The 24,572-nt window shown below is 35.6% G+C and overlaps 1 protein-coding gene across 2 annotated transcripts in view; it reads right to left on the reverse strand.

Annotated features, from left to right (window-relative positions):
- The window catches only part of FCHO2 (FCH and mu domain containing endocytic adaptor 2), a 118,859-nt gene that overhangs the window by 13,932 nt on the left and 80,355 nt on the right, over window positions 1-24,572 (reverse strand). For both annotated transcript variants that reach the window (XM_060400320.1, XM_060400321.1), the window contains 9 exons: window positions 23,967-23,978; window positions 23,592-23,616; window positions 21,771-21,813; window positions 19,257-19,351; window positions 14,532-14,635; window positions 12,640-12,769; window positions 8,257-8,368; window positions 4,709-4,864; window positions 4,215-4,347 (listed from right to left, as the gene is read on the reverse strand). In XM_060400320.1, coding sequence (XP_060256303.1) covers window positions 4,215-4,347; window positions 4,709-4,864; window positions 8,257-8,368; window positions 12,640-12,769; window positions 14,532-14,635; window positions 19,257-19,351; window positions 21,771-21,813; window positions 23,592-23,616; window positions 23,967-23,978 — 810 coding nt within the window. The remainder of the gene's footprint in view (window positions 1-4,214; window positions 4,348-4,708; window positions 4,865-8,256; window positions 8,369-12,639; window positions 12,770-14,531; window positions 14,636-19,256; window positions 19,352-21,770; window positions 21,814-23,591; window positions 23,617-23,966; window positions 23,979-24,572) is intronic.

Here is a 24,572-nt window from a genome sequence, read left to right on the forward strand (position 1 = left end):
CTCAGTAGCATACTGTTTAATCCATACATATATGTGAATTTTTCAGTCTTCTTATAACCAACTTCTAGTTTCATACTGCTGTGATCCAAAAACAGATGCCTGACATGACTCCAATATTAAATTTATTATGACTTTGTAACCTAATGGATGATCCTGGAGAACGTTCCATATGCAGTTGAGAAGAATATGTATTCTGCTGCTTTTGGATGGAATGTTTTCTAATTATCTGTTAAGTTTATCTAGTCTAATGTGCCAGAGGGGCCTGCCAGGTTACAGGCCATGCGGTTGCAGAGTCAGACACGACTAAGTGACCAATATTAACACCTGACATAGAACAACCTACCTAACAGTCTGTTTTTAAGTTGCAAACAACTTAAGTCTGAATACTTTCCAAAGCTCTACATTTTTACTTTCCAAATTTTGTTTTTCACATCACATTTTACATCTTTTTATCTTGTGTATCCCTTCACTAATTATTGTAGTTATTTTTTTTACTATTTTTGTCTATCCTTCATATTACCTATATAGGATTAATCCACCTCTACTTTATATTTACCTTTACCAGTGAGGTTTATACTTTCATACTTTTGTTACCAATTACAGTACCCTTTTCAGCTTAAGAAGTCCCTTTAACATTTCTTGTAAGGCCGGTTGATTAGTGATGAACTCCTTTAAATTTTGCTTGTCTAGGAAACTCTTTTATCTTTCCTTCAATTCTGAGCAATAACTTTCCCAGGTAGAGAATTCTTGGTTAATAACTTCCTTTGAATATATCCCTCTGGCCTGCAAAGTTTCTGCTGATGGTCTTAAAAGAGTTCCCTTGTTTTTTTCCATTGCTGCTTTTAAGATTCTTTTTTTTTAACTTTCAACGTTTTAATTATGTGTCTTAGTGAGTCTCTCTGGGCTTCCTGGATCTAAAGTCCGTTTCCTTCCCCAGGCTCTTAGGGAAGGTCTCAGCTATTATTTCTTCAGTAAGTTTTCAGCCCCTTTATTCTCCTTCTGGAATTCCCAAAATGTGAATGCTAGTTTGCTTGATGTTGTCCAACAAGCTGTGTCCACGTTTTAAAGTCCTCTGTTTGTCTCTGCTGTTCTGACTAAGGTGAGTTTCACTGCCCTGTCCTTGCACTCACCTGTCTTGTCTTTGCTTCATGTAGTGTGTGGCTGAACCCCTCCAGTACATACGGCAAGTCAGTTACTGTGCTCTTCAGTTCAGTGACTTCTATTTGTTACTTTCTTTTGTTTTCCTTTTTTTGTTGTTGAAATTCTCACTGTGCTTATCCATTCTTCTCCCAAGTGAGGTGAGCATTTTATTACCACTACTTAGAACTCTTTATCAGGTAAATTACTTACCTCTGTCTCATCAAGGTTTTTTCACTAAAGTTTTATCTTATTTTGTTTCAAATATATTCCTGTTCCCTCATTTTACTTGATTTTCTGTGCTGCTTTGTATTAGGTGAAATAGCCATCCCTTCCAGTCTTGAATGACTAATCTCTTGTAGGAGATGAACCTTATTGTTCAACCTTGCCTTAGCTCTTGGTTGCCTCTCAATCCTTGGTGATTGTCCAAGCAGCATATTTTATATTAACTAGTTCCTGGTGATCAAGGGTGTGCCAAGACCTGTTAGTGTTCCAAAGTAGGAAATCTGCCAGCACGTAGATTCAGACTGATTAGGAAGCTAGACCCCCAGGCAGCAGCTTTGAAAGCAGGCAAATAGATATAGTCCTGTGGGACTGAAGACAAGTGTAAGCCCTGCTGGCCACCCAATCAGGTGATCTGGAGATGTCCCTGGGTTGACAGTCATAAAAATCAGGGCTCTGATGAGTATATAAGTTCCCTTCTGGGAGAAATGGTGAGCTGGGGCGAGGCTGAGGGAATGAACTGACTGCACCCTCAAGCCTATGTTCTCTGAGAACATACCTGCAGACTCCTAGATGTGTGTCAAATCTGAAGCCCATCCCTTGGGCTACTGTTCCAGGCCAAGCAAATGAAGTCTTTTAGAGAAAGACTACTGGAGTTTTTCGGTCTGCTTTCTGTGCATTACCCTGGTGGCAGTATCCTGCCAAGAACTGTCTCACTAACTGTTACAGTCCTGTGGGACTCAGAATTATAAGCTACCCTGGCCTCCAGAGGCAGGAGAACAAGTGGTGTCCCCTGGTCTACAGCTGCAAAACCTGGGGCACTAGACATCTATAAAAATTCCTCTAGTAGATACCAGTGTTGCAGAAGACAGCACAAAAATGACACCCACCAAGGAAAAGTGGGGGAAAGTCTTAAATAAAAAAGATAGCACCTGCCAGCCTTAGCATGAGAGAGTCCACTGGTTGGAGGATAAAGCAGCACCCACCAAGAGAAAAAGTCTATGGTAAAAATAATCATAAAGTGGTACCTGTTTGCTTTAGCAAAGTAGAGGGGGAGAGCAAAAGAGGTGCCCTTCAGCACCTCACTCCCTGGAGAGTGTTCACCTCACGCCCTGGCCCTCAAGCTGACATGTGAAGGTCAGCAAATGAATCTCCTTCACATGGCCACTTGTATGCCTAGAGTGCTTGAGTCTGCATGCAAGCCCTTTAAAGCTGTTTCTCAGATCCCTGCAGCCCTTGGTTCCTGTGGATGTGAGCTCCACTGGTTTTCAAAGCCAGATGTTTCAGGGACTTGTCTATCAAGTGCAGGTCTCAGAAGCTGGAGTGTCCGTGCTGGTTACAACTGTTTTTCCTCAGAAAGAAGCTCCAGGAACAGGCTGCCTTGCTGGGGTTAAGGCCTGTGGTGAAGCTGGATCTCAGCCTCTCCTACTTGCCTCAAGATGGTTCTTTTCTTATGTGCTGATGTGAAGGAGCTATTTAGCTATCTTTCAGTCTCTTTAAGAGGGAACATTCCACATGCAGCTACAGATGTGGTGTGTCCCTGGGGGAAAGTGAATTCAGGATCTTCCTGTGTTACCACCTTGGACAACGTCTCCAGCTCTAACTAGATTTTTTTTTTTGATGTGAATGTTTTTCTCCATTAGTTTTTCTAAATGGTTGTTTTGAAAGCTATTAATTTTTAAATGACCACTTTGCTAAATTCTCCTACATCAGTTTTTAAGTCGATTCTCTTGATATATTGCTATCAATATATCTCTTGATATATTCAGAAATATATCACCTGTACTAATAACTTTGGTTCTTTCCCAATTTACCACCAATTACTTAATTCTCTAGTTTAACTATCACTTCATGGGAAATAGATGGGGAAACAGTGGAAACAGTGTCAGACTTTATTTTTGGGGGCTCCAAAATCACTGCAGATGGTGACTGCAGCCATGAAATTAAAAGACTCTTACTCCTTGAAAGAAAAGTTATGACCAACCTTGACAGCATAGTCAAAAGCAGAGACATTACTTTGCCAACAAAGGCCCATCTAGTCAAGGCTATGGTTTTTCCTGTGGTCATGTATGGATGTGAGAGTTGGACTGTGAAGAAAGTTGAGCACCAAAGAATTGATGCTTTTGAACTGTGGTGTTGGAGAAGACTCTTGAGAGTTCCTTGGACTGCAAGGAGATCCAACCAGTCCATCCTAAAGGAGATCAGTCCTGGGTGTTCTTTGGAAGGACTGATGCTAAAGTTGAAACTCCAATACTCTGGCCACCTGATGTGAAGAGGTGACTCATTGGAAAAAACTCTGATGTTGGGAGGGATTGGGGACAAAGAGAAGGGGATGACAGAGGATGAGATGGCTGGATGGCATCACCGACTTGATGGACGTGAGTTTGGGTGAACTCCGGGAGATGGTGATGGACAGGGAGGCCTGGCGTGCTGTGATTCATGGGGTCGCAAAGAGTTGGACACGACTGAGTGACTGAACTGAACTGAACTATACTAACACATCCAGAAAAATCTTACATACTAATAGGAATAATAGGTATCTTTGCCACTTCTTTCAATGCTTTAGGTATTTCATTATTAAGATTGATATGCTAGTCTTTTTAGGTGAAGGACAAATTCATATATTTATATTTACTCAGTATTTTAATTGGTAATAGGTGGTGAATTTGATCAAATTGGTCAAAATCTCCATAAGCTTATTAAAAGATTTTTAAATTTTGAAATAGCTTTGCATTGCTCAAATGAACTTCATTTTGGCCATCACATGTTATTTAATGATATGCAATATTCTATTTGCTAATATTTTAATTGAATATTAAAATATTTTAATATTTTATTAATGATATGATACTTACCTGATACTTTAATACATCTACATTATAGTAAGAAGCAGCTGGATTTTGCTCTGATAGCTTCTTGAGGTAGACAGTAACAGCTTGCATGTTCATCCAGAAATCTTTTGTGTTAGAATCACACTGTGATGGATCACTGTACATATAAGAAATTTTTCATTATTTTATTTATCTTTATGATCTGCCTCTCTGTAGTAATTTGGTGACTTGGGAAAGACTAGTAGAAATGAACCAAAAGACAGGATAGAAACAGTTAAAGTTAGGGGATAAAGAATGGTACACAGCAGAAGGCTGCCTAAAAGATGAGAAGATGTACAGCAGAGAAGGATTTAACAATAACTATTACCACCACCAGCATGCATAAAACAAAGACAGCAGAAGCCTAATTAATCATAGTAATTTTGGTACTGTCTTCAAATTGAACTATTATTGCTTCAAAGAAGAAATAAAAAATTTCTTAAAAAGGAATGTCACCTTCAAAACAAAAGTACACAAACCTGAACACAAGTTGTGCATTTGGAAGAATTTGTTCTAGTCTGCTGATATTTTTCACCCTGAAGCAGAGCACAGGTGGAGATGGATTACTGGTGAAGACTTTAATAACTCCACTTGGAAATGATATTGTCATGTCACCAGTGATCTTCACAATACACCTGAAAGTGGAGATTGTGAAAAATTTAAACAGTTTATAAATAAGGCATTTAAATCTCCATTTGAAGCATATTTAGTTTAAAACGGGCTTTATTTATATATGCAGCATTTTATAAGTATGGATGAATTATTTCTTAATAAAAAATGATTAATTGTGAAATGACTTATTCATCTAACACCAGTCTTTCCTAGAATTAAATGCCACACACAAATGGAAGCACATGGATAATGTTTGCTCAAACCACCCCCTGGCGGTCTCATAAGGCCACTGCTTCCCTGTAACACTATCTCCAGCTGTAGCTATTTTCCCCTCCAAACCCTACAAAGCGCTGGGCCTGATGGTGGCAGTGGTAGGTGCCTTCTCACTGCTTCTTACCAACTATATATTCTTTCTTCCTTCTGAAAAACATTCTTTTGAAAGAAGAACCACCTTCTTTTGAAAAAACATTATTCTATTCTCTATCACAACCCTTCAAATCACTTTCAACATTTCATTTCCTGAAAATTTCAGCTCCTGACTCATTGTCAATCGATTTCTGTACCACTACTCCTATCATAAATTTTTAGTGATTTCAATATCCACACAGATACATCCTCTCAATACTTTGGTCACCTAGTTCTTCAGCCCCTTACCTTCTAGATCCTGCCTTCCAGCCTACCTCAGCCACACTTCAGACCCTCTATCATCTCAGTCTGACTCCCCACCGATCAGACTGTCACTTCCTACGTTTCTAAATCATTCCATCTAGTACTGCATCCCCAGCTTCATCAAAACCCTCCATGGTCCATGTTCCTCCAGCTTTTCCACTCACCTTCACTCTTCCTTCCCTTCATGTCCTCAGTTCCCCAGCCTGAGACGTCACGGTCCGTTATTATGCACACTCCTTTGCATAACCCACCCCTAGGTTCTCTCTCACTTGACTATGCTTGCTTGGCAAAAGTCTTAACCAAATCCAGCTCCTCACCCCCTTCTATATGGCTGAATGTAACTAGAAAAATCATATAGCTATACAGCCAGAACTCTCAATTGGATCTCCTTACTATTGGTATAGGATATTCGACCACATTCCCTAGCTCTTTTCTTCCTTTCTTTCTTCTTTAACCTGTAAAATATCACCCCCTCCACCTGCAGTCAATGACTTTCCTTTAAATTTTATGAAGGAAATAAAATGAAAAAAGAACTTCCTCACAGTCTCACTGCTAAAATCCTAAATGTCCCTTAGGCTGAAGGCATCTATACCTTCTGCCTTCCCTCCAATTTCAACAGATAATAAGTCTATGCACCTAAGGTTAATTCTGTCACTTCTGTCCTGAAGCACATCTCATACTGAAGAATTTCACTCATGCAATTGTCCCCTTTCCTGCAGGTTCAGTTTTTTCCATAAATATTAGATTTTTCCCACATGCATACTGAAATGCCTATTATCTTTAAAAAACACAAAAACTAAAGTTAATAAAATCCTCCTCTGATTCTTCTCCTGCTACCGCCCACTTTCTCTCCTCCTACTTAGAGCACACTATCCTAAAAGAACTGCCTAACATTCGCTCTCTCTGAATACAGCTGTCTGTATTTGCATCATCTCCTGCTCTTGAGCTCCCCTGAAGCAGGCTTTCATCTCCACCAGTCTACTACAGCTGCTCTTGTGAAGGTCATTAATGACCTCTATAATGTCAATGATCGATTTTTCTTGGCCTGACGCCTGCTTTCATGAGAGAGTTCATTCACAGTTTCTGGGACACTGCTCTATTGGTTCTCTCCTCGCCTCTCATATTGCTTGCTGTCCCAAACTCCACTGCTGATCATTCTTAGCTTCCTGTTTTTAAACACTGGAGGGGGCCAGGACTTAGTTCTCATCAGATCTCTTCTTTACACCCTAATGCCCTCAGTTTAAAGTGTCATGTACAAACTAATAACTTCCAAATATTTTCTCTCTAATCTGAACCTATCTTCCTAACTCCAGAATCACGTATTCAACTATCATCAACATCTCCACTAAGCTGTCTTAATAAGCACTTCAAATTTAGCAATCTACACCCTCAACAAACTTGACAGCTCTCTTTTCAAAATATATTCAAAACTCCCATTACCACTCACCATCTCCTCTGCTAATACCCTTATACAAATAACCATCATTTCCCACCTGGACTTCAGTGGTTAACCCTTTCTCACTGCATCTACTCTGGCTCCTTCTAGTTTATTCTCCATATAGCAGGCAGAGTGCTACTTCAAAAACATAGGTTAGTAGCCTCATCACTTCTCTGCTCAAAAGTCTCGACTTGCTTCCCACCTCACAGAGAATGAATCCCAACCTCGTTACCATGGTCTACAATACCCAACTTGATCTGTTCCGTCTGTGGACTTAGCATGACTACCTTCCTCCTTGTTTACTTCTACTCAGTGACATGGTTCTTTCCACTGTTTCCTGAATATCTCAAGTGTGCTTCTACCTCAGTCCCTTGTATCTCCTGGAATGCTCTTCACTCAAGTTATGTGCATGGCTTGCTCTTCCCTCAATGTCTCTCACACATCTACTTAAATCAGCCTCAAAAAGTTTTCTCTGATCATTTTATCTAAAATAGTAGTGGACTGTTGTTAACTGTTTATCCCCTTAACCTGGTTTATTTTTCTTCATAGCATATTATCAATACCTCTACTTTTCATAAGTAACATTATTCATTCAACACACATTAATTCATAAAATATTTGCACGCTTACCATATGTAAGATTCTAAGTGCTGAGGATACTTTACTAAACAAAGATTCTTCTCTACAGAGCTTACATTATCTCAAGAGAAAACTAATAAACTTTCTTTCACAACAATGCAAACTCATAATAGTCTTAGACATATTATGCACTAGAATATTTAATGAATGAATGTTTTACATGAAAAATAAATAAGAGTGATCATTTACCCAAAGATCATTTTCTTAAAAGCAAGAGGTTAAACTAATCCTTCAAGAGTCTGCTGTAAACAGACAGACACTGTAGGTCGTTCTTGCAAAAATCACACTTTCACCAAAGATGTACATCAGGCAAAGATTCAGAGTTCTATCCCCATCTAGGTCAGCCGCCATAATCCTGTTCTACAGATGTGTTAAACAACAGATGTATCACACTGGTCATAAAACCTGGCCAAAAACGTACATAAACTAGAAAATAGCCAACACTACTGATTATAATGGTTTCTTTTTTTTTTTTTTTTTGATTATAATGGTTTCTTACATCTGAAGGACAATCTCTAAATGACTATATTTGGTAGCAAAAAGCAAGTAAACAAGTAATAGAAAACCCTAGCCTATAGAGAATCAAAAGATAACTCTCAAAATTTACCACCACGTCCCCTGTTCCCTGCAACACACACACACGTACACACACATCTTTGAAAAACTAACTTGGTGGGATCAGCCCCTTTAAAGTAGGCATTAACAGATTCTGTGAGGGCAATTGCCACAGGCAGGGTGTCTTGATTTCCAAGGCTGACAGGACTGGGACCTCGTGACACACCTAGAATAAACACAAGTCTTTTGTTAATCCTATAGAAAGGTATTTATTGAATACCAAGACAGAGTAGAGTCAAAATGTTAGCTTGTCACAATTAACTCTATTACTGGTTTCAAAGATGCCCCAAGTATAAATCTGGTTAAAAGACAGAGCATAAAACAAATTGGACAAATAAAAAGTCAGGGAAACATGTCACACTGACTTTTAATGGAATGACACAGAAGGGTTGGGTTAAGGAATGTCAGAGGGGAGAAAGCTCTTCACATGAAGAGCTGAAGTTACTAAAATATGGCTTCAAAACCACTCACATATTAAATTCTCTCAGGTTCTACCCTAAGATTTCTCTGCTTAAGGTATCTCTATCCATTGGGTGCTTCTAAACGAGCAATGCAATGTGATCGTGTGCTCCTTACCACTGTGTACGTGTGTGTGTGTGCCTGTGTGTGCACACGCAGAGATGGTCAGTCACGTCTGATTCTTTGTGAGCCTACGGATTACAGCCCGCCAGGGTCCTCGGTCCGTGGGATTTTCCAGGCAGGAACACTGGAGTGGGTTGCTGTAATTCTCTTTTACCTCTTCTTTGTCTAATGCTTGTATATATTCCCATATTATCTTTCCTTGAAATATGACTAATAACGTCATTTGGGTGTAACATTCCTGACATAAAGTTCACTTAGTAAGATACCTTTAGAGACAAATCATACATGTTTTAAAAGCATAACAAAATGTAAACAAATTCAATGCATGTGTATTTTAAAAACCTAAACAACATATCTGGTTTACTTCATGCCAGAAAAATCCCTTCAGATAGTGCACTGCCTTTTTTTTTTCTTTACAAATGTACTCTTCTCATTTATGCCTTACCATTATTGTTACTGATTGGAAAGTAGAACATTTCTTTTAACATATGATTTATGATGCAATTTTGTAAAAATAAGTCAATAATTATTCATTCTTAAAGAAAAAAATAACCTAGATCAATACATATCTCTGAAATTTGAATGTATGTTTTTGTTATGTAAACATTATACAATGTTCACAGCCACCAGATAGGTTTATTTCAATGTGAGTTACTTCATGATACCTAGAATATTAATTCTGACAAAAAATCAGTTTTCTTTGCCTTGCAACTAAACTTAGTATGCTACAAACAATAAGAAAGAGCTTTTGTTACCTTTAGAGGACAGGAAGATTTTGTAGTTAAAGATTTTGATGAATTCTGACTTAGAAGGTTCTTCATAATTTAAAAAAAGGGCTCAGTGATTAAAAATACACAGAAACAGGAACTGCTATTTCTAGGTCACTGGGAAAGTAAATCCTCCCTAACAAGACAACTTAAAATTTCATACGAAAATAAACACAGTATTAAAATGTATTCACGAAATCACAACAGCTACTATTTACTAAGCACTAATATATGCCAGACACTTTGCCAAAGAGGCATGGAAGAAATGGTGCCTTTTTGAACCACAAGTCGGTTTTTTTTTGCAAATCAGAAACATACTTTGTGGGTGATAGGCTGAGTGATGAAAGGACATGAAAATGTGTCTGAAGAAGTGTTTATGACCCAGACAGGACATGGAGGACCTTTAATTTTATTCTTCTGGCACTAAAAGCCACTGAAAATGTTTTAAAAAAACATGATTATGTTTTTCATTCTGCAAGATCACTGATCACAGTGAATCCTGGATTGAAGATACAAATGACTTGACAGGAACTCAAGATGAGGCAAGAGATAATTAAATAAAGGGCTTGATCAAGAGGCAGTAGTTTCTAGGATATGTGATTACAACTATGCAAACACATGTTCATGCAGTGGGAAAATTACACTGTAAATTTAAATTAGTTCAATTTTTAAATAAATATATTGTTCTAAACTAGAGAGTCACTAGAAATTCAGGAAAGCATATTTTCAGAGAAAGAGGAAGGCTATAGTAATCTTTTATTAGAGAAAATTATATTTTCCTAAAATATGAAATTAATCTTTTCCCTTAAATAATCTACACAAGTGAGTATTTACACACAGTCAGGGGTAACATTAATGTCTGCTACTGGTCTGACACTAAAAATCAAAAGAACCTACAAAGTTATTCTTTTCAATTACCCAATCTGGGCATATAAAATGAGAGTTCTTGAAATAGTTTCCCCATAAATTGTAAAGCCTGTTATTGAAATACTGGTGAGAAGGAAAAAGTATTGGAGAGTTAGGGGAAAAACTCAAAATCTACTTAACATTTTTGCATATCCTCCTTTGTATTTTCCATTTTTGTTCCCAAGACCATATTGCATACTTAAAATGTTTGACATAGGAAATATGTACTTAAGTCCCTAAAAAGTCTAAATGTGTACTGTATTATTCAGAATAACTCCCTGTACAGAAATAATTCCTTGGATATTCTTTTTAAGGATAATATGCATTCTAACTCTGACTTAACGGCTGCATATTTACACACCGTGTGTGTTTTGAAAGTGCAGACAGAGAAAGCTGGGATAAAGAGTATCTACCTTTGTAACATTCAATGAATCGATTTTTGTGGAATTCCTTTCAGCTCAGAAGTGAAAAACAGGTGCTTAATCCCAACTACTTCCTGCCTCTGTGCCGCTGACTTCAGCTCACTGTATGAGTGGTTTTTGTATGTTAGTGTTTGCTTTGGATGTCTTTATATTATAGTTTTCTTTATACTGATATAATCTTTCTGGTTCTTTCCTAATCAGTTTTTCTCTGCTTCTGATAGCCCCAGAGTAATGTTTATTGTTATATCTTAATAGAGAGGAAAGAAGAGTGAGGGGATAGAAGATAATGCAACAATACTGTATATTTCTATAATTTATCCAGTATCAATAGATCCTGTATAGACACTGGACATAATTAGTACAAAGTTGAGACACTTAAACCTTAGAGTTATTCTTGATTTCTTAAACACTATACATTGCTGGAAAAGGAAAAACTGGGTAACAGTATTTTAGATATACTTTAGGATCATTAGTTAACACATACATCTGCTTTCGATACGATACCTTGTGAGGTTTCACAGTGCTTTTCAATTTCACAGAGTGTCCCAATCAAATTATCATCTTCTATCATATTTAAATAAAACAAAATATTGCAGGAAAAGAAAATACTTTCAAGAACAAGAAGAATCAAAAACTTAAATCTGAACAGAGAGCTGAATGAACATCATAATAAAGAGAGAGAACAATTTAGACAGATTTAAAGAAACTCTTGCACAAAGTCCACATTACATCCTGCATGCCTGTACCATCAATGCCACCTACTTTGATTCTCCTATTGCCAGCACTGGCTAAAACTATAAACAAATATTTTCCAACTTAATCAAAATTAAAGTTTCCTTTACAAACAGAAAACCTTATGAATTATCTAGGTAATGGGAAACGACTAAAGCAATTTTGGTAATTCAGACCTGCTTGATTTCTAACAGGACCCATCTATGTTCTTTATGACTAAAACACAGATTCTATGGAAATAAAAAGTAAGAAAACCACATATGCAAACAAAATATAAAAAGAAAGTGCCCGTTACTGCAAACAGAAATACTTATTGAATATATTATTTACATAAAGTTAGAACATGGGAAAAACAGTATGCTCACAAAGGTATATAAAATAAAAATAGTAACACCATGTTCAGAAATTCAGAAATCAAATAATTTCTCTCAGCCTGTACCACTCATGCAATTTTTATACTGGAAATACACAGAAGTTGCATTTCTCCTGAGTTTTGACAAATCAAATTCGGTATAATTAAATCAGCTTAATTAGAGTTGGGATTCTGAAGCTTAACATGCATCAGAGTTGCCTGGAAGGCCTATTCAAGGACTGCTAGCCTCACTCCACAGTTTCTAACTTAAAAGGACTGCATTTCTATTAAGTTTCCAGGTGATACAGACAGATGCTGTAGGTCCAAGGATCACACTGCAAGCACAAAGCCCTCTTTTTTTCAGAGTCAACTGCTTTTTAAAACAAGTTTTTTTAGGAATGCAAGTAGAAAGTACTGCATCATATTCTGCCTTCAATTATATTTATATTGGTCAAAAATTTATAAGTTTGATGCATTCTTAACAGTGCTAATCATGATTAAAATTCTCTATTCAGATAATATAAAATGTGAAAAAGGAACTATCATTATTAGTTTGATAATGCCAGGTGTGTTTCCCAAAAACCAAAATGTCAAATGTTAAAACTTTACTACCATCAGTCAACCTGATCATACTTTGGACGTTAACTCTTGCATGCAATCTGTGATACTTACTTACCTACAGTTGGAGTATTGGCAGCACTTAGGGAAGCAGAAGATGAGATAGAGGAAGAACTTTCTGCCCGCGCTAGTGGAGCAGCAGGAGGTAGGCTGGTATTAGAAGTTACAGGTGGGCTGAATGGCCTGGGCTTAAAAACAAAATGTCATTTACCAAAATGCTCAAACAATCCCCCAGTTATCAGAAAGTATTTTTAGGTATCAAGTAAGATTAGTTTTAACATACTATTAATAAACCAAATTTATTGTGTCTCTTAAAACTCACAATTAGATACCATAGAGCTGAAAAGACTATTTTAAAATAATCCCGTAAAGAGAATCTTTGTATATAAAACTTTTTCTGTAATGTATATAAAACTTTTTCTGTATTTTAAAAAGCGTACTTAAGATAGATTCTCAGAAGCTAAATTATTAAACAGTATGAAAGTTTTTCATACATAACGCCAAACTGCTTACTATTTGTGTAACTCAATTTACCCTATTGCCTATAATAATATGAGAATATTTTTTTGCACTCTTGCCAGCAATGAATAGATGAACCTTAGAAGAAGGAAAAATAATAAATTTTTAAAAATTTTAGCTAATTCTATAGATAAAAACAAAACTGGCATTTCTGTCTTACGAGTTGTCTATAGTAGCTCTGCCTGATTTAGTTTGAGGAAATCTTAGTATTATCTGAGCTTTCACTAACTCTTTTTTTCATTTGAAGCAAGTATTTTCTTCCTAAATATTGCTTCACTTTTGGCATTTATAAACCTGTCTCCATTTTCCTTATAATTCATTGTAATTAATGCCTCCTTACTGAGAAAAGTTTACCCCATTCAGAGGAGAAAATCTGAATTCTATTGTCTTTCCAGTTTTCTAGTTAAAAACAAATACAAAAAATATGATTCTAATTCATTTATCTTTTACTTGGTGAATGGATTTTTTCCTTCCAAATTCCTGTTCCAATAATACATTACCAACACTTCCTCAGGTGTTTTATCTTTAAAATATGGAATACTGAGCTTAATTAAAAAGAACCCTTTCCTGTTTATAAAGTTATGTGAATTAAGTATTTACTTAAGTGTCTGCTGCTGCTGCTAAGTCGCTTCAGTCGTGTCCAACTCTGTGCAACCCCAGAGACGGCAGCCCATCAGGCTCCTCCGTCCCTGGGATTCTCCAGGCAAGAACACTGGAGTGGGTTGCCATTTCTTCCTCCAATGCATGAAAGTGAAAAGAGAAAGTGAAGTTGCTCAGTCGTGTCCAACTCCTAGCTACCCCATGGACTACAGCCCACCAGGCTCCTCTGCCCATGGGATTCTCCAGGCCAGAGTGCTGGAGTGGGTTGCCATTTTCTCCTCCAATGCATGAAAGTGAAAAGAGAAAGTGAAGTCACTCAGTCGTGCCGGACTCCTAGCAACCCCATGGACTGCACCCACCAGGCTCCTCCGTCCATGGAAGTTTCCAGGCAAGAGCACTGGAGTGGGGTGCTATCGCCTTCTCCCTACCTAGTGCCTACTACATGTCAAGTCATGGGTACTAGATACAAAGCAGTGAAAGACACTCTTCTGTCCCCAGTTATTTGGGTTCTATTCAGAGTCAGATTCTCCCAAACTAGTCTTCTTTCCTTCAATCTGTTCTGTTTTACTTCAGCTAAAACATTCAATAAATGGATTATGGGGTAACACTGCAGATGTGTATCAGGGGAAAAGATTAAGCTTGACACTCAGAAATTTAATTCTGGCAATTAAACTGGCAAGTAAAAGATGAAGTAAAGCACGGAAAATTTTTCTGTACTGTGAAGACTTGAGTAGAAAATGCCAAAGATTTAGCAGTAAAGGAACATATAGAAAAAATCATTTGCATATTAAATCAAAACAGTTATAATGAAACAGAAAAGTGAGTACATACTATTTCATTAATTCCACAGAGTTTGCCTGAAGTAAGCTTTGGTCTGGAAGCAGGCCTTGGTGGCGGGACAATAGTGCCCACAGAAAGAGGAGTTGCGGGCCTGGCTGGTGGGCAGAAAAAGAGGATTTGAAGAAAATCATTAATACATAGCAATCCTTAGATGAAAACATTCCATTACAGAGGAATTGTGAGGGTTCAAAGCTCACTTTTCAGAAGTTCTTTCTCTTTAAAATGTAATTATGGCTATTTATGAAATGCTGGGAATCTATCAAATATGATTTTCTCAGAGTTACCAATAATATTCCTGAAAAAATTAAGTTTCCAATAAAACTGACAATTATAAATTATGTTAGCTTCAATTATTTATACATATAAAAATTAAATCTAATAAGAAGGTAAAAGTAAACTAATTTAAGGCCTAAGGTCTTTAGTTTCTTGCCAATACTTGTACTTTACACTTATGTAAGAACAAGCTTTTGAAGCAACATCTTCAAAGAAATAACATAAACTCTAAATAAAATATCTACCTTAATTAAACTTATAATCTCACTTTTAAGTTGAACCACACTGTAACAGTTTTTGGTGACAATCAAAATATCTTATTAGTTTATAAAAACCCTCCCCAAATCACTATAATTAATTTTTAGCAAACATAGAAAATTATACATTAACTTCCTAAATCCTACATAAATTTAGTGTTCAATGTTTTTCAACACTATTTGCAAATGTTACAGTTTTAAAAATCAGAAATACAAATCTCAGTAGTCCTAATTAAAAATAACTCTCAGCATGACAGAAGTTAATGAATAAAGCTCAAGTGTATATTATCAAAAGTTACACACGTATTAGCATAATCAAAGCAAGAATGTAGAATGGAAGCAAATACATCTAAATAATCCTTAATTAAAAGGACCTTCGAATTCCTTTGGTCTACTCTAAGAAGTGGGTCTGTAATTCAGATTGAAGAATCTATCTCAGTAACTTCTGTATGTTTACAACGTGCCAAGCTAAAAACATAGCGAAGTGCCTGAGTACACACAGAACAACAAACAGCAGAGCTGAGAACTCTTAGTCAGCATTGGAGGAGTAAAAGGGAGCGTGGAGGTGGTGGGAAGAGACCCAAAGAAAAAGGCAGTCACACAGGAGTGAAAGCAAACACATGGGGTACAGAATTATCCAGAAAGCAGGTCATATGAAGAGACAAAAGATGCAAGCACAGTTCAGGCTGCTTGAAGAAAACAGTAGAACCCTGATAAGAAATCAGCTCTAGCAGCTGCCATCTTCCCGTCAGCACCAGTTCTTTCATGCTGCCCCCTGACTGTAAGCTGAACCCTGGAAGAAATGTGAACTAACCTGAGGGGTGGAATGATGACACCTTTAAAGATGTGTTCATTATCAACGAAACCAGCAGTGACTAACACTCAAGCTACTTCACGCTTGTGAGAGGGCTTAACATAGCAGAGGTATTAACACTTGAAACTTCACTACGGAACAAGTGGCATTTAGACTGATTCAATCCAAGCCTGGTAGGGGTGTCAAGTTCCACTTCTTCAAATAATCAGAATTTGCTTTTTGAGAAAAACTAACAGCAATATTCATTGACTTCACTGTTATAAATTAATCTATTAGTTGTAAGTTATAATTAATAAATTATAAACAAATCTATCCAAAGCACCAGAGAACCTGAAAGTATTTTCATTCAGCTCTACAATGCAATCTCTGGAGTACCTTCTGGGCTCCACTAGTAATTTTAACAAGTTCCTCAGTAAAGGAAATCCACCAACTTTGCAACCATGAAGCAAAAGAAAATTTTTATGCTTCCTGATGGTGTCATCACAGCAGGAGAGCAGAGAGGGTTGGTGGATAGTCTGGTGATGGGTTTTCTAGATCCAAAATCTGACCTGGTTTCAAGTTAACATTTAATTATCACATGCCCAGACAAATCAATCTGGGAGAGAAAAGCGGAGTTCCTATTTTTTTCATTAAGAACAACAGCAACAGAAGAAAGCAACTGAAAAACTAGAAACAATAGGAAAATTCTAAAATTAAAATATAAATCTATATAAGCAAATAGTTCTTATTTCAGGTAGTATTATTTTTATTACTCAAAACCAGAAAATTTTAATAATACATGGAACAAGACAAGGAGCTCAAACTTTATATTAATTGGGGAAAATAATTACTAGAATAAGAAACTAAATTTATGGCCCCAAAATATATAAAGCCAGAATTACTTTTTTTCCCAGAGGAGCAAAAGGTAATGCTAAGAGTCAGTAAAAGTCTAAAAGATTTGACAAGGTGTCAAAGTGACGGTGCTGGGTACATGTGTTCCTCAACAAGTGGTAAAACTTAAAACTGTCACAGGAAGTAAGACAGGCGAAACCAGTGTTAGAGTTGAAATGGTCTATACGGCTATCGCTTCAGTCATGTCTGACTCTGTGAGACCCCATAGACGGCAGCCCACCAGGTTCCCCTGTCCCTGGGATTCTCCGGGCAAGAACACTGGAGTGGGTTGCCATTTCCTTCTCCAATGCATGAAAGTAAAAAGGGAAAGTGAAGTTGCTCAGTCGTGTCCGACCCTCAGCGACCCCATGAACTGCAGCCTACCAGGCTCCTCTGTCCATGGGATTTTCCAGGCAAGAGTACTGGAGTGGGGTGCCACTGCCTTCTCCATGGTCTATAACAGCACTTGTCAAAGGGGAGGCAGGTATGAGATATTTATATTAAATTTTATATACATGTTTTTATTATATATAAATTTGTATGTAAGTTATACATCTATAACATCTATATGGTAGAAAAAGCAACTGAAAACACTTCTGTACCAAGCTCTAAGCATGTTTTTTAAATACAAAACACTGAAAGGTTTAATGTATCAGTTACTAACTGAGAGGAATTATTTTCTTAGACTAGTTTAGTTGAGATGGAGTCATTAATGAATTAACGTTCTGCAGGGTACATGAGAGGAGGGAATAATCTGACAACCTGGCCCATTCTAACGTGAAAATGGGTTACTGGTGTAGACAATGTTAAAATAAGGGAGACATGTACTGCAAAAAGAGGTGGAAGGAAATTTAAGACAAAATGCCTATTTAATAATTTCACTTACAGCCAGTCTTACGAAATAGAATCATCATAATGTATTCATCAGTTTTATTAATAATTATATCCTGTCCAGGTGAAGACCTAATAATAATTATTGCACAGCAGAGTAACTCTTTCCAACATCACTAAGAGTCTTTGAAGGGAAAATAATATAGTATTTTTTAGACTTAATAGGAAGGTTTTAAAAGGCATATCAAAGTAAATTTTAAAATAAGCAAAAAAAAAAAAGTTTTATCACTCCCAACTAAACATCAAATGACAGCTAAAGTATCATTTTTTTGTTTTACCCAAAGTTGAAAGTAATACGGGCAAAACATTCTTCAGATGGTAGCAAGAGGAAAAGAGCAATTTTTTGAAAAGAAAGAGATTGTGCTAAAGAAAATAGAAACAATAGTGGAGTTAGGAAGAAATTTCTGTATGATGGAAACCTCTGTGAGAATAGACAATGTGAAAATTTTGATTAAGACCTTAATACAACTTCAGTTTTTCCTGTACAATTATTTCACTTATAAGATCCATTAGTAAGACTAGTTTCCTAAAACTGAACAGTAAACAAAAGCCAAATGAGAAAGGCTATAATGCCACTTCAGAATATGTTCAATTATCTAATGACTGGTTCTTGCTCTTCAAAATTCTCAATTGTTTCAGCTAAGGTTGGCTAAAATCCACTTAATTTCTAAAACAAAAAAGCATTAGTTTCTAAACAATCCAACTATAAATACTAGTGTTTATTTTAGTATTTATAGCAAAGTGTTTCAATGTAGCTTACTGTTTTGTTAATCTGCCAGAGTATGATGAATTGAACGGATTTTGGAATTAGTAAAAATCCAGGTTTGAATCTGTGCCTCATTTCCTAGTTATACGGTGTTAGAGAAGTTCCTGATCATCTCTGAACTTTAATTTTTTCATATATAAAATACTGATAATAAAAAGGACTTCCTTAACTCTAAATACTATACGGCATTTCTGAAATCCCAAAGAAGTTTGAAGATCAACTTAAAGTGATTTTATTTTCTGTTTTTGAGCAAGCAGTTTTATTAAACATGCTTTGATTGTTGACTAATGGGATTTTATATTTTGAAGAAGAGAGGAATTTAACATATTTTTTCCAGAAGAATAACTAAAATGCATTCATTAAGTTCTTTCATGAACTTCGTGGGAAGTGCCAAAGCCTTTCTGGAAAGCAGTTTGGCAGTAAACATCAATGGGCATATCTTGTGACTCCTAAATCTTGTATTGATAAATTATTATAAGGATATGAGATATGTGGACAAAATCTATTGTATCTATTAATGCCCATAACACTAAAAATTAGATGCAGTTTGAATGTACAGCAAGAATGGACTAGTTATATTAACACACATCTATGCAGTTGAATACTAAAAATTATTATTTGTGCAGTGATATACAAAGGGAAAAAAGTTGGTTTTTGATTTTTACTTTAAAGACATATGGTCTTTAACATAAATTAACAAATCAATATAAAATTACTTTTATATGGCAACATGATCAGAGGACAAGTTAAATTTTTGATAGTTAAGTACAACACAGAAGTAATGGACAAATCAGAAAAAATAACTGCTGCATTCCTTTACAGTTGAAAAATATATATATATTTACCTGATGACGACGATGAAGTTAATGAAGCTGAGGAAGATGAATCAAGAGATGGTCCAAACAGGGGGTCCCAAGCAAGTAAATCACTGGTCCCTTTCCTATCAGAACATTTTAAAAAGAAGCACTTTAGCAAATGAGCAATTTATTAGTATAAAATCTAGGAATACATTTCATAGAAAGAACTACAACAGCAATATATGTGATCAAAGAACTGGATATTCTACCAGTTGAATATATGAACTTAATTAGCAAGTAAATAGGTTTAATAAATTGTATTTATTAACTGCTATAAACAGAACCCTACAGTAACATTATATAAAGTTCTTAAGTGAGAATAGTTTAATCCCTACTAATTAAATCTTGTTATATTCTAATAATCATAGGAGCTGCCAGAATGGAAATTAACTTCAGTTTTACCAATGAAAAGCAGCATGGGGAGTCTAAAAGAGCTGCCTAAACTCATGCAGCTAACTCTATGGCCGTGTCAGATCTGTGAATTCACATCTAGAACCCAGTCCTGGGCAGAAATTTCTTAAGTGACATGAAATCAGATGGAAGTTTTATAAGGCCATATTTATTATCGAAGATGAAGAAAGAGGGGAAAGGACTTTTTAAGAAGTATCTTTTAAGTACAGGGTGGTGGCTTAAGCCCTATGTATATAAATGTCGCTACAAACCTCAATGGTCTGGCCACTGCAGTACCTCATGCGCAGGCAGGATTTCTCCCTAGGTAATCCCCGCCTGGGCCACTAGATGTGTGGGTCACACATGCCTTTTTATGAGAGGTTTCCACAACTGACTACAAAATCAAGAGCATGAACATTCTCGTTTCAGAAACCTCAATGTGCTGTGTAACCAAAGATTTTCCTCCACTAACCTTTCGGAATCCTCCAAACTAGTTACCCTCAGGATTTCAATCTTGGCTCTTCACTTTAATACAAACTTTTATATAAATGTTTCTCTTTTTCATTTTAGTCATAGCCCTTTTAAGATGCTTAATCTCTATTCTGAACACCTGACCTTTGTACCCATTCTTTTTAAACTAATTTTCCCAACTTTACTGAGCTATTCTTGACAAATAAAAATTGTATATATTTATGCATAAAAATAAAATTAATCCCCACTTTGAAATAATTTAATGTATCAAACTACCATTATCTAAAATATTTTTTTAGAAATCTGAGAAAACAGGCCCATGATAATAAAATATTACAATCACTTATAAGTAGAGATCTAATATCTCAACATATACCCATAAGGAAACACACTTATGATAAAGTACAGAATCATAATTGCATAAATGATTCCTGAAAACAGTCTTAAAACACTAAATAACTTATCTTTAAAAATGAAAAATCAAATGAATACCACTGGTGTGCTCAGTTAGTGCTTAGCTTTGAAAGTTTCCATTTCAAACTATCCATTTAATTAAGTCTACTTTTACTCATGCAATAAATATTTAAAGTATTCTTACTAATATAGAAGTGAGGGGAAAAAAGCCATGCAACACTGGCTTAAAATATTTTTTCTTCTTAAGAACTGGCAACACGTCTTCTCTCCTTTATCAACTTAATTGAAACACTTCATTTTGAGGTTCATAAAGTACACAGTCTACTTTACAAAGTCACAGACAAAATTGAAGGAAAAGTGAGAGAATTTCCATGAGAATAACTAGTTGAAATATAGACATGTACGCTGCTGTATTTAAAGTGATTAACCAATGTCCTACTGCGCAGCACAGGGAACTCTGCTCAGGGTTATGTGGCAGCTGGATAGGAGGGGAGTCTGTGGGAGAAAGGATACATGTATACGTATAGCTGAGTCCCTTGCTTTCCACCTGAAACTGTCACAACACTGTTAATCAGCTATACTCCAATGTAAACTTGAGTTAAAAAAAAAATAGACATGTATGACTTTGGGATACTATCATTTACTTAGCAGCAGCAGTGAGGACCCCAAAGCCAAATACAGTCAAATGAATGTTTTTTTAATTATCACAGAAATAAATACTGTCAAATGAGAAATAATTTAAAACATCTAAAAACTGACATTTCACAGCTTAGGAAATGGGATGACTATAAACAGTCTTCTAGAATTAAAACTACAGAGAAAGCAAAACTCTCTAGAAAGAACAAAAGGATACTTAACATTTAAATGTAGTGGGGAGGAAAGGGTTAACAGGCAGAGAACACAGGGCAGTGAAATTATTCTGTATGATACTATAATGGTGGACATGTGTCATTATCCATTTGTCAAAACTCCCAGGATACATACAACACCAAGAGTGAATCCTAATGTAAACCATGGACTTTGGGTGGTAACAATTTGTCAATAGAGGCTCATCAATTGTAACTATGCCCCTCTGGCGGTGGAATCTGATAGTGCGGGAGGTTTGGCATATGTAGAGGCAAAGCGTATATGCAAAAACCTCTGTACCTTCCACTCAATTTTGCTGTGAACCTAAAATTTCTCTAAAAAATAAAGTCTATTTACAAAGATTTTGAACGTAAAACTTACTCATTGGATGCAGCAGATGGCTTTGATTTTGTTAACTCTTCACCTAGTTAAAAAAGTCGAATTATTATGAAAAAATTAATCCATTAAAATATTTTAATATAGAGAACTACTACACATAGATCAACTTTTAAATTCTGATATTAATAACATACACACACACACAAAGAAAAGGGAAACAAGCCTTTAACAAATTTTCTACCATGCTTAAGAATATTAAAATAAGAGCTGAATTTCTGCTAAACCTTTATCTCTAATACTTTTGATAAGAAATAACTTGAGTCAACTAAACCATCATATTCATTAAACTGCTGTTCACAAAAAACTATGGGATGCAACTCTAAAAATCGGAACAGATGTTTAAAAGCTTATGTATTACTCAACAACTTTAACTGATGAATCATGAAAGCATTTTTCAAGCTCTAAGATATTATTAGTGATTATTTTATTGACCAAAACTAGATAGTAACTCTTGAAGAACACCTTTATTTTGAAAAATAAAATTTTTGTAACAACTTAGAGCAACAGTCTTTTTATGAGGTAGTCTATTTTTCTACCTTCTGCATTTGCAACATGAATCATTTCATAAGCAACTGGTAGCTGGGGGAACAGCATCAGTAAAGCAAAAGCTCTGTTGGTTCATAAGCAATTTTCACTGCACCTTAATGTTTTACATCACCAAGAATAGCTGATGAATGCAAATACATCAGCATGGGTAATTACAGCAGCCTATGAGGAATAACAGGCTTCCCTGGTGACTCAATGGTAAAGAATCCACTTGCCAATGCAGGAGACACAGGTTCAATCCCTGGGTTGGGAAGATCCCCTGGAGAAGGAAATGGCAAACCCCTCTAGTATTCTTGCCTGGACAAGAATTCCATGGACAAAGGAATCTGGTGGGCCCATGGGGTTACAAAAAAGAGTTGGATACTACTTAGCGACTAAACAACAACAAATGTGAAATAATACCATATTGTACATAATGCCCATTCACGTCACATTATCCCATTTGGCTTTTCTTAGCCATATGTTTTGCCTCAATGTGTTCACTGTGGTGTTCTTTATCTTTCTGCACTTTTCTCATCTTCAGTAACTCAGTTGCTGAAACTGAGTTTATACTCTTTCCTCATATCCCCTTATCAACAAGCTACTTACCATTTATTTTTTAAAAGTATTAATGAAATCTTACTTTTAGTTTGGTATTTACCATGAATTTAATAGGTCTTTTCAACTGAGCTAGAATTTTTAATTACGACTGATGCCATGGTTTTTATTAGGCACTGTTCACAGAACTGCATAACTTTGGTGTGGGCTTCTCAACTCTGTTTTCCCCACAATGCGTGCTATGTTTGGGCTTCCCTGATAGCTCAGCTGGTAAAGAATCCGCCTGCAATGCAGGAGACCCTGGTTCGACTCTTGTTATGTTTAACACATGATTCTGCAAATGATGTTACCATCCCCAAATGATTTTCAGTATAATTTAAGTTACTATACTAAAAACTTTATAATAAGCGCCTTCTGCTTCATAAAGAGTTATGATAGTTTAACTGTTTTATAAGCTTAATCAGAAGCTGCTCTTTGGTTTTGCTGATTTATGAAAAATGTGGTAGCCACGTATTAATGCTTAAAGCACATCTTAAAACTAAAAGAAATAATACACATAAATTGTCTTCTGTTGCAAAACAGGTATACTTCTAGTTTGTTGTTATGGTAAATGATGAGCAAAGACCATTTCTACAACTACATATGTTAGACTACAAGCTTGGCAAATTCTCTGATAAATTTTAATAGACTTAAAATAACTAATTTAAATGTCAAACTTACTAGATGAATTCCGATTCATCTGCACCTAAAATAGAAATACAAAAACTAAGTGCCATCAAACAAATAATTTAATGCGGTAATAAAATTACTTGATAAAATGTTCACACTGGGAACATAATTTTAAGTTTTCTGTATATCTGCTGAATTATAAACTGTATTTAGCTAAAAAGATTACAGAAAAAACCTTTTATTTTATAGTCAAAATATAACATGTGTACCTTTAAATAATTCAATAAAATGAAATGTTTTAAAATACTAGTACCTACAGCAAGATACTATGACTTGATAATCTAAAAGCAAATATTTTGAAAATTAATGTTTACATATACAATGATTTTTAAGTCAATAAATAAAAATATAAAATTTTGCACTTACTGGGCTGTGTCTCTAGTAGTACATGGAAAGAAAAAGAAAAACATAGTGTTAAAAAAAGGAAAAAAAAAACCACAGTATTCATTTCAGAGTTTGAAATATATTTCTCTGTTCTAACAATTTGTCTATTCCCTTCTTGATTGTATCTAAAATATATATACACACCTTAAAAGATATACACTGTTGGAGGAAAAAACAACTTAAACTGGATAAGCAAACCAGGCAACAAAATATACTCTCAAGATCCTTTTTTCAAACCTGATATTAACAATTAACTTTTCTGATTATTACTTATTTTCTGAGTATGAAATCAATACATTCCTTTTAAAAAAAAAAAGAGCACAAAGCAATCAATTATCTCCCTACCCAAAAATGATTAATATTTTATTTCCTCTAGGTTTTTTATTTATTTACATATATATTTTAAATTAGTTGTGCTCTTACACAATAAAACTTTTTAATGGCTTTACAACTTCCTACTTCATATATATATGCACCATGATTTAACCATGGCATTAATAACAATGGTAGAATAAAACCTCACTTCGGAAATATCTTTTTGTTGGAAAAAACAGTTCTCAAATTCTAAAAGTGTAAAGGAAATCAGTC

Source organism: Ovis aries, chromosome 16, assembly GCF_016772045.2.
Source record: "Ovis aries strain OAR_USU_Benz2616 breed Rambouillet chromosome 16, ARS-UI_Ramb_v3.0, whole genome shotgun sequence".
In the NCBI taxonomy this organism is placed as follows: domain Eukaryota; kingdom Metazoa; phylum Chordata; class Mammalia; order Artiodactyla; family Bovidae; genus Ovis; species Ovis aries.